Source organism: Pteropus vampyrus, unplaced genomic scaffold (assembly GCF_000151845.1).
Source record: "Pteropus vampyrus isolate Shadow unplaced genomic scaffold, Pvam_2.0 Scaffold238, whole genome shotgun sequence".
Classification (NCBI taxonomy): Eukaryota; Metazoa; Chordata; class Mammalia; order Chiroptera; family Pteropodidae; genus Pteropus; species Pteropus vampyrus.
In genome coordinates this window covers 1,746,143-1,757,199 of record NW_011889019.1, presented here as the reverse complement: position 1 = coordinate 1,757,199, position 11,057 = coordinate 1,746,143, and the positions used below count along the sequence as shown (strand labels likewise).

The following is an 11,057-nucleotide window of genomic DNA, read 5'->3' as shown; positions in this document are numbered from 1 at the left end:
GGGCTAAAGCTGGTCAGGACTACACAGGAAGGCTGTGGGCCATGGATAGCTCACAAGGCCTAGGGACAGGCCTGACAGGTAAGAATGAGTTGCTCCTCTTGGTTGAACCACCACACTTGGTACCCAATCCTATTATAACTATGCATAAGGTAGTAGGTACGATAATTGCTTATTTACACATTTTTCTGTATTAGACTATGTATTAGTTTCCTATTGCTGCTGAAACAAATAACCACAAACTTAGTGGCTTCAAACTATCTATTTATTATCTCACAGTTCTGGTGGTCAGAGGCTTGAAGTGGGTCTTACTGGGTTAAAATCTGGGTGTCAGCAGGGCTATGTCCTTTCCTGGAAGCCTGAGGGGTGAATCTTTCTTTTCTTTTTCCAGCTTCCAGGGGTTGCCCACATTCCTTGGCTCATGCCTTTTCCTTCTTCAAAGCCAGCAATCACTTCAGTCCAGCTTCTACTTCTACACTCTTCTCTGACTCTGACCTGCCTGCCTTCCTCTTATAGGAACCTTTGTGATTACATTGGGCCCACCTGGATTCACTGTAATAATACAATAATACAATGTAATAACACAGGATCATCTCCCATCTCAAGATCTTTAACTTGTCTATGGCCATGCCACCCTGTACAAGCCCGATCCTGTCTGATCTCTGAAGCTAAGCAGGGTTGGGCCTGGTTAGCACTTGGATGGGAGGCCACCTAGGAAGACCAGGTGCTGTAGGCATAAAAAAATAAATAAATAAAATAAGGGATTGTAAGCTGGTAATCGGTGAGGTCAACCAAGGGTTGCCTTGTCTAAAAAAAAATTTTTTTTTAAAGATCTTTAACTTAATCACATGTGCAAAGTTTCTTTTGCCATGTAAAGTAACATATTTACAGGCTCCACAGATTAGCCCACAGACATCTTTGGAGAGTGATTATTTTGCCCACCAGAGACTGCTAAGCTTTGTGAGGACTGTCTCCATTGTTTCTTGCTATAGCCTTAGAAGCGGGCACAGTCCCTGGCATCGTGCAGGTATTCTTCAGTGTGCTGGGTGATGGAATGAGTGGATTTATAGCCTCCTAAGCTCAGCCCCTGCCAGGACTTCTCTCTCCATGAAGCCTCGTCTGAACACACAGCCAGCAGCCCATTTGTTGTTGTTCCTACTTCCCCAAATGGTGTGATTTATAGAGAATTCGTAGGGCATATGTCCTTCATATTCCAAGGAAAATTTTTAAAGATCAACTTTATTGACATATAACTTATGTATAATTAATTCACCCATTATAAGTGTTCATTGAGTTTTGACGAATAAATACACCTATGTAACCACCACCATAATCAATGTATGGTGCATATGTTTATAGTCTGTTTTGTTTCAGTCTATAGCAGGGGTCCCCAACCCCCAGGCCATGGATTGGACGGGTAGGTCCATGGCCTGTCAGGAAGCCGGCCATACAGCAGGAGGTGAGTGGCAGGCCAGTAAGCGAGAAAATTCATCCGTATTTGCAGCTGCTCCCCAGCGCTAGCATCACTGCTTCAGCTCCACCTCAGATCTTTAACATTAGATTCTCATAGGAGCACCGGTCACTGGTGCCAAAAAGGTTGGGGACCTCTGGTCTATAGTTCTAAGTTTTAAGAAATGTACAGACTTATGTAACCATCACCACAGTCAGGATACTGACACAGTTCCATCACCCCTACAAAATTCTCCTATGTTCTCTTTTGTAGTCGCAGCCTCCCCCACCTCCTTAACTTATGGCAACCACTGGTGTGTTATCTGAAGCTATAGTTTTATCCAAGGCAAATTTTAATCATGATTACCTAGGTAGTAATTTTATTAAAAAGAATCCCCTTTCCTTTATGCATTGTATTGTAGGTACTTCCCCGACCTACATCCTTAGCACAAAGGAGAGGGGCAGGTGACCAGAAGAAAACTTTGGGATGGGAAGGATTATTGAAGATCTTCCTTAGGCCCACCATGGTCCCCTGGCTGCCTCGGGGCTAGCCTTCACTTCCATGCAGCGGGAAAACAACAACCCAGTTCACCTCGGCCAGAAAACCATGTAATAAACATGAGAGAATCAGGTGACCTGGCATTTTCAGTGTGATCTCAAAGTTGAAAAAGATCAGCCACCTGCATTGGAAACAGGATGAAGATGCGATTACTTCACATGAGCAAATAGATGGCAGTTACAATTACAAAGAAAGTAAAAACTAGATCAAATACCAGGTATAGCAGAGCATTTTTCTTAGCGAGGTGAAATTCAAAATTGTGCAATCCCCATCTCAATCAAGTTCCAAAAAATTTTCAGCACTCGAAAACCTTGTATCCTTTAGCAGTCATTCCTCCCCCACTACCACCACCATTCTCATCCCTAGACCTAAGCAACCACCAATCTGCTTTCCGTCTCTATGGATTTACCTATTCTGGATATTTCATATAAATGGAAGCACATTTATATAAAATGACCTTTTGTGTCTGGCTTTTTTCATTTAGTATGTTTTCGAACATAATGTTGTAGCATATCAGCACTTCATTCCACTTTATGGCTGAGTAATATTGCATTGTATGGTATACCATAGTTTGTGTATCCATTTATCCACTGATGGACCATGGCATAGAATTTGCCTTTTTTTGTTGTTTTGGACTTGAACATCACTAGGACTATTTCTGCTCCCCAAAACCTAACTCAATATCACCCCTGGTTCCATGTGGTAAGCCCTCTCATACATGTTCTCATGTAATATAATAATTTTTTAAGGAAGGGATCACCCTCTCACACCCCTCCTCCTCCCCACCCCCTTTTACAGATTTGGAATCTGAGGCACAGAAGGATGAAGCAACCAGATCCAAGTGGGATTCCAAGGCTAATGTTCATCCCTCTTCACCCCAGCTGGTGTCTCCGAGTGCAGGTAACTGAAAACAAAGTTCACATGGAAAGCAAACTCCTCAAGAAGGATTTCAGTGCAGAAATCTAAACTAATTAGTCTAAACTAATGCAGAATATCCTTGAATTCTGTGTCCTTCCACTGGTGATTCTGAATACCCTGTGTCTCCTTCCAGGCAGGCAGCCAGCGTGCCAGGCACACAGCTCTCATCACTTCCCTTTTTGATACCCTCTCATTACTTTTAATTGCATCTGAGCCTCTCCAGCATCTTGTATTTTGATTCCTAATCCAGGGCATTTCTCTGCCTCCACTAGTCTAGCACGGCACTTCCCTCTCTCAGAGCTCTCCGGAGAAGTGCTCCCCAGAAAATGGAGTTTGTCTTCTATAATGAATTCATCTTTATAATGAATAGTATAATATCCAAGTTCCAGGCATATTTACATAGCAATCTCCACACACAAGCAACATTACAAAGGGGAGATTTTTAAAAGAATGCCATCTCAAAGCTTCATTTCCTATACTACTAAGAACACTATGGGAATTACCCTGACAAGAAGACAAAATCGACTTTCAGGGATGCTGGATTAGAGACAATAGCTACACCAGCTCCATTAATGTTTAAAGTCAATGGAGCATAAAACTGCTTTTCTCTACTTACAGGCAGGCATCATCTTACAGAGAGGAGGAAAAAAATTACTACTTAAGTCTGCTGAAAGCCCTCCCCTAATTTTCATTCTCCTTGAAATTCTCCAGTAAGTATCATCAGAATGAAAATGAGAATCACTCTGGGAGGAATAGCTTCCAGTCCTCATCAGTAAAGTGTGTGAAGAGCCCTCCACAGAGATGGAGGAGGAAGGCTGCCTGTCAGGAAAGGATCTGTCACCAAAACCTGCAGAACTAGTTGTGGTGACACACCTTGGGATTTAGGAGCCTCTGGGCTGACTTCAAGAGGGCCTTAAACAATCCCAGGTCAGGGTAGAGGGAGGCAGAATACAAGGGACCCGGAAAATTCAAGGAAGCAATGCCTTTAGGATATGTTTTACTTAGTGGACTGCAAAGAGGGATCCTTCATCATTACTATATTAGCTGTTTCCCTTGGGGAATCGCTGGAATTGAGCCAGGCCTCTGTTAGTAAACCATTGGACCTAATCCCACATTACATTTGTGTAATGCCTGACAAAGCCTGTTCCCATTATCTCATTTGATCCTGAAAACAATCCTCAGAGGGAGGCAGGGCAGGGATTACTTTTTCCATTTTACAAGTGAAAACACTTGTAAACTGATTTGCCAGGAGCCACACACCCAGACCTGGCAGGAATGAGACTTGAATCTAGGTCTTTGTACAACCTGTTCAGGGTTCTTTTGACCAGACTGATCAAAATATTCCCAGCCCCACCTAGTCCTCACAATCATCAGTTTAACCAGCAGCTGGGAGCTCACCAGGACAGAGCTTATGTTTATACTGCCCACACACCTCTGTCCTAATGAAAAAGTACAGCCCTGACTAGCAAGCTCTCTGGGGGAAAAAAAAAAAATTTCATATCATCTCTCTGCACCAAAGACCAAAATTAGTATAAATGGATTTGAAAAAAATCAAGGTATTAGAAAAAAATCTAAGGAAAATTGAACTGAGTATTTAATAGGTTTCTGAAGGCAATACGACTTTAAATTTAGCATTGTATTAGAAGTTTCACAGAAAGGGGATTTTATAGATTCGAATACATTAAACTTTGTTAAGTTTTAATGAAAAAAAATGGCTATACAGGGCCAACAAAAACCTGAAGAAATATTCACAGCAAACTATGAAAAGAGTTAACTTCTGGTATGCAAAAGAGTCATGCAAATAAGAAAAAGTCAATAGGAAACACTTATTAGGGAACAATTTACAAAAAAGGAAGTACAGGTGGTTAACATTTAGAAAACTGCTCTACCTAACTAAAATCAAAGAAAAACTTGAAAGGAGTTAAAAATTTCACCTATGAAATCAGCAAAAAAAAAATTAACTAGAGTACTCAAATACTAGTTAAAGTGCAATGAATAATGTATGCTCACACATTAATGATGGGGAAGTAAATTTACTTAACTGTAAAACAATTTGGCACATTTATCAGAAACCTTAAAATATCCATACCCTTTGACCTAAAATTCCATTCCTGGGAATATGTTCTAGGGAAAGTCATCAACATGGAAAGTTTTGTGCACAAAAATGTCAGCCACATACGATAGTTAAATTAGGTGAACAGTAAACATTAAAGGAATTGTTTAATAATTCATGGTACAGCCACTTGATGGAAACTTACGTGATCATTATATGTTCTCAAAGTGCATGCAGTAACACAAACACCGTTTATGGTATAATGCAAAGTGGAAAAGTGCACAACATTGTATGTGTGGCTGTATAACATAGAAAAAGACTACAAAGGAAAAAAAAAGTTTTAATGCGAACCATATTTAAGTTCTATGATTATGAAATTTTTTTCATCCCCCTATATTTGTCTTTGAATCTTTTTTTAAAATGAACAAAATCAACTCTTCTTTAGCGCTGAAGTGGCGCGTCCTTCTCTCGCTCTGTGTGTGGGGGCCTGAGGACTGAACAGAGAGGGAAGGCTCAGAAAGCCCACCTCAGGTGGATTCCACCCTCCTTTGCGATGTCCCCTTGGCACTCCAATCCCTTCCCCGTTTCTGCACCCACACCTCTCTAAGGCCGGATCGCCTGCGGGAACACTCGTCCGCCCACCACGCCGGGGTCTGAACGACTGCGGGTGCGCGGGGGAGGGGCAGGACGGGCTCAAGCGTTGCCCACACGTGGGGAGGGAGGAAGCCTCTGAGTAGGAGGGGTTGGGCGTGTGGGTGGGTGTGTCTGCGAGTGGGAGAAACCAACCCAGGCTGCCTCAGGGTCTTCACTTTCTTGTGCTGCTCATCCGGTCAGGGCCCTACAAAGGTCTCCCCACTCCCGCGATCCCCTCATAGGCAGGCACCGAGCGCAGACAGAGAATACTCCCGCCATGGCCCTCCCCTGTCCCCGACGGCCCGCGACACGACGCTTTCTCTCTCATCTCCCCCGCTCTGGGGCGGTGGTAGGACCCGGCGGCTACGTCACCCATTGTTTACAAATCAACCCGAGCCGGTAGGATTCCGGCTCCCGCGGCTGCAGCGCGCGGCCGGAGTGCTCGCTGGTCTTCGGCTTTCGTTCCCTTCTCGGCCCCGGCCCCGGCCCCGGCCCCTGCCTCGGCTTCAGCCTCAGCACCGCGCCCGGCTCCGCCGCGGCCCACAGAGCCGCCAGCGACGCCCGCAGAGCTCCGGGTGTCCGGGCGGGGGGCCATGCCGTGCCGGAGGGAGGAGGAAGAGGAAGCCGGCGAGGAAGCGGAGGGGGAGGAGGAGGAGGAGGACAGCTTCCTCCTGCTGGAGCAGTCGGTGACGCTGGGCAGCTCGGGCGAGGTGGACCGGCTGGTGGCCCAGATCGGCGAGACGCTGCAGTTGGACGGGGCGCAGGACAGCCCGGCCTCCCCGTGCGCGCCCTCGGGGCCGCCGCTGCAGCCCCCGCGGCCCCCGGCTGCGCTGCGGGCTGACAAGGCCGGACCCCCCAGGCTGCCGCTGCTTCAGCCGCCGGGACCGCCCGCGGCGGTGGGCCCGGCGCCCCCTGGGGCCTTGCGCGGCGCCCTCGGGGACCGCGGCCGCGTGCGTGGCCGGGCTGCGCCTTACTTTGTGGCGGAGCTCACCGCAGGCCCTGGTGCGCTGCCGGGGCCATGCCGGCGAGGATGGTTGCGGGGCGCCGCTGCCTCTCGCCGCCTGCAGCAGCGACGATGGCCCCCAGCGGGGGCGCGCGCCCACGACGACGACCCGCACCAGCTCCTGCAGCAGCTTGTGCTCTCGGGGAACCTCATCAAGGAGGCTGTGCGGAGGCTCCAGCGAGCTGTCGCCGCGGTTGCAGCCACAAGCCCTGCGGGTGCCCCCGGGACTGGGGGCGGCCGCAGCGGACCGGACCCCGTCGTCCTGCAGCCTTCCGGCGCCTTGCACTGACCTGGGGCACCTGGAGGAGGAAGAGGAGGCCGCTTCGCAGATTCATCAGCATCCTGCCCTCACCAACCCTGAGCTGAAGCCGCTGTCGCCGTTCAGGGAGCGACCGCCCGGACAGCGGGGAGGTGTTTGGGGAGAAACCTCAAGCGGAGAAGTTACCGGCCCCGGCGAAACTGTTGGAGAAAACTTGAACGTGGAGAAATGCCCCGGCCAGGACGCGTCCATGCCGCATGAGAATTTCCTCGGCCACCGTGGGGCCAAGGACTTGGGATAAACTGAGAGAACTATGGCAGCTACTTGCATCGGCTTGTACCTGACTTAGCCCTTGAGGGCGTCGTGTGCTTGGATTGTTTAAAGATAGGACTCCAAGGAAAGGGGGTGGGGGCGACTCGTGAGGACTTTATAACAATACTTGAAAACTTAATGACACGAATACATTTTCTTTATTTTCCGGTGGAGGAGCTTAGTGAAAATGGTGCTACAATTGCTGTGCAAAGAAATTCCGCAGGGAAGAAGAATGTAAAAGATTGGTCGTGGGTGGGTTGGCATCGCTCCCTTTCTGCCACCTAATCAGTGGCTGATAGAGGTGGGAGATGTGAACTCCAGTTAGGGGATCGCAGGGAGGTGGATTTCGAAGGTGGGTAGAGTTGGAGTTGAATTTGGACTTTTAAATGACTTAACCTTGCCACCTGTGGTTCAAGGTCATGGTTTGCTGTGCTTGGAAGGCTGTGGGGTTCTTGGGAGAGCTAACTCACCCCCATGTCCTTTTTTCTCCTGCTCCAAGAAGAGCCTTGTCTGTGCTTTCCTACCTTTTGGGATTCGGGCAGAGAGACATATGGGGAGAGTTATTTGTTTTTTCTGTGCTTTGCTCTTTTCAGAACTCCTCCTCTTCCCATGAGGCCCCTCTTGGCCATGCCATGAGCTTTCTTAGAAACAGTTATAAACAATTTCTTGAGTGTCTCTCCTGTCCTCCCATCCCGCTTTTCTTGTTCCACCCTTTCTGGTGTCTGCTCTAGTGGATGAGACCTTGGCTGTTTTTCTGCTCTGTTCTGGCCCTCTGGATCCATGCGTCTGAACCTTCATGGGTCCTCACAGTTTCCTCCTGCCACTAGCTCTTCTTTGTGAGTGACTGAAACTGTTTATAAAATGTGACTCTCCGAGAGGAGAAACCACTAGCTTTACCCTTGTGAAACTTGATGGCTTCTTTAAGTAAGGTGCCACCCCCAGACTTTAAGGTAGCTCACCCCATTTTTTAAAAAAAGATTCAATGGCTTGTTCATCCTTCAGATGTAGCTATTGATGTACACTTCGCACCGGAGTGTCTGAAATTGTGGTGGTCCTGATTTATAGGATTCCTTAATTAAAACGTTTGCCGAATAATTATTTTTGTTTTGTTGTGGAGCATGGTTTCGCTTTTTGGTGGTGGTGGGGGCGGGGAAGCACGTGGGGATACTTTTAATAATGAAGAGTGCACTTCAGGGAACCCAGGCTCAGCTGATAGAGCTGCAGGACTTCAGTGCTTCTGGGTCGATGATCCACAAGATCAGAAAATTAGGTCCAGATTTTTAAAAACTGCTAGATGGGCTTCCACTCCCTTTGTGGAATAAGAACATATTCCAGAAACACTGGAGGTTGGAGGGCGGAGGCCAAGGGACTTGTGTTTGGAGCGGGGTTGGAGCGTTTTCATCTGAATTATTTGTTTGAAGAATGGGGAGGACACAGGCAAATCCAGCCTTTTTTCCCCTAGGAGACTGACCTAGTCTTGAGCTGTAGCCTATGGAAAGAAACATGGTTTTATAGCGATGTATTTAGTAGTTGTAAAACACCTCAGTTTAGCAGGAAGGGGTTAAATTAACTGAATCAGCCCCTACTTGTTCTCCTGCCCACAGCCCCATCTTCCCCAGGCATGGAGCTCAGCAGAACCCCTTCCTATTTGCTACCTTGCTCTTTTCAAGGAAGCCTTTTTTTGGGACAGCCCAGCTCTGCTAACCAGTCCCCTGGGGGACCTTTCCTGCTTAGCACCTTACACCTCTCCCCCTGCCCCCCAGCCTGCCCTGCACCCTCCCATGATGGAGCTGCAGGGGAAGGCTAGTGAGTGCTCCGTGACTTGGTTTGAGTCATCCCTGCTGCTCACCAGCTGTGTCATACAGGACAAGTCATTGCTCTGTGCTTTTCCCTTTTCTCATTTGTAAAACAATAATACTTAACCCATTTCCCGTTTGTCCGGAGAATACTCGCCTCGCCTCGCTGCTTGAGGCTGCAGCATTTATCTGGAGATAACTCACGGATTACAGTCCAAACCTTACCCCCAAAGTTTGCCACAAAACATCTCACTTTATTATTTTTTTCTCATTGTTTTGAAACAAATGACATCTTCTATTTATAGCATCCTGTTTTTAGTGGGTTTTCCATTTACAAAATATAGTAATTCTCTATCACTGAAAATGTCAAATCCTTGAAAACAGCATTCCTACGTGTGATATTAACACTGGCAACGAGCTGCACTTTTTTTTTTCCTAAATGGGAACTGGGTTAATAGGGTAGTTGGGAGGGTATAATGAGGACTTGAGGTGTCTGGGACACTTAAGTGCTCAAAAACTGATAGGTAATTTAATTCTGTGTACCACCATTGGCCTTTCTTCCTTCAGGGGTTCCATTTCTGTCTCCTAAATATGTCCCACTCGCCCTCACTAACACTTCAGCCACCTCTTCTCTTCTACCATGAGTACAAGCTGTTACCGCCTCTTTTGCTTCTGTGCCCTGTTAAGTCTCTCTTCCTGAACTTCCGGAAGGCTACCTCCACATACCTTCCAAATGGCCTGTCTCTCTTGCTTTCATCATTCTGGTGTGTAGCATTTACTGAGCATACATGTGCCAGGTACTGTTCTGGATGCTTAAATCATTTTGTCATGGCTTTATTTGCTATGAGGTAGGCACTATTTTCTCCATTTTCTAGATGAGGACACTGAGGCCCAGGAGATTAAGTGATTTGCCTGAAGTCACCAGCTTGTAACTGGTGAAGCTGGGATTTGAACCCAGGCAGTCTGGCTCTAGGCTCTCCTTCCCTCAACCAGACTGTCCAAGCATACTGTACTACGTAAATGAGACTTTCTTAACACCATTTTCTCCCATGTTGGATTTATTAAAGTTCTTAAGAGCATCCCACAAACCTTGACACACTAAATACCTCAATACAATAGCAACACCATTCTCAAACTTTTCTTGTATACCAGCCACATATATGCAAGGTGCTGGGAATCCAGGATGAGCCAGGATTTCGGACATCCTGAAAGAACCCACAAGCAGGTCTGGGGTCAAAACATTCACATAACGTAGTAGGAATTGCATGAGAATCACAGATAACAAATAGTATATGTGGCTGCTTCTTTTAGAATCTCAAGTGTTCTGTAATATGAGGGCATATAGGGCCAAGATGGTGAGGTCTCACCCAGTGCGAATGCCCTGTAGGTCTGCAGAATGGCCAGACAGCACTCATGAATGAAGTGAGAGTGGTGACTGTGAACAAGGGGGGAAGATCTACAGGACCTAAGAAGCAAGGTAGGGAGAAGGAAAGGGCACTGAGTCCTCTTATGGGCAGGTACTCTACAGGCACCTTTTACAGGATGGTGCTTTTCAGCAGGGAGAGGTAGGAATTATTGGTGGTAGAGCAGGAACTGAATTTGAATTCATGGCTCTCAAGTTGATCCTCTTGCCACCTGTCTGAGCCTACCTACATCTTTCCTCGTGAGCCCCAGCCCCTGCTACTGATCAGCCACTTGCAAAGGCTGTAGAGAAACTAGTCCTGGCCCTTGACCTGGGGAAGTGTCTGTGTCAAGGAAACAATGGCTATCTCCAAGGTGGCGCAGCTTGGGATAGCCCATTCCTAGGCCCAGGAATGATTGTGGCTGGTCTATTCCTACCTTCTTGGAGCAGATGGGCACAGAACTGGTGGCACAGGTGTGGGCAGATTTGAGACAACTCCACCTAACGAAGGGGCCCAGGCCTAGGTTTCTCTGGTAACATTCTGCAAGTCTTGAGCCCAGAAGGACCAGAGCAATAGGAAAACAGCAAGGAGAGGCTGGTTGCGTGTGTGTGTGCATGCGCGCACGTGTGTGGTGGATGGGTGCGTGGGTGGGGGTTGATTAAGAGTTTTCTGTGG

At 47.4% G+C, this 11,057-nt stretch overlaps 1 protein-coding gene and 1 pseudogene across 1 annotated transcript; both read left to right on the top strand.

Annotated features, from left to right (window-relative positions):
- Positions 1 to 614: 614 nt before the first annotated feature.
- Positions 615 to 733, top strand: LOC111728931 (annotated as a pseudogene).
- Positions 734 to 6,017: 5,284 nt separating this feature from the next.
- FRAT2 (FRAT2, WNT signaling pathway regulator) lies at positions 6,018 to 8,278 on the top strand. Its single transcript, XM_011373991.2, has one exon. It carries the CDS (start codon positions 6,203 to 6,205, stop codon positions 6,899 to 6,901), a length of 699 nt encoding a protein of 232 aa, XP_011372293.1. The 5' UTR covers positions 6,018 to 6,202; the 3' UTR covers positions 6,902 to 8,278.
- Positions 8,279 to 11,057: the final 2,779 nt, after the last annotated feature.

Coding starts and splice junctions, on each gene's coding strand:
- FRAT2 (XM_011373991.2), top strand. CDS start 6,203: ATGCCGTGCCGGAGGGAGGAGGAAGAGGAAGCCGGCGAGGAAGCGGAG.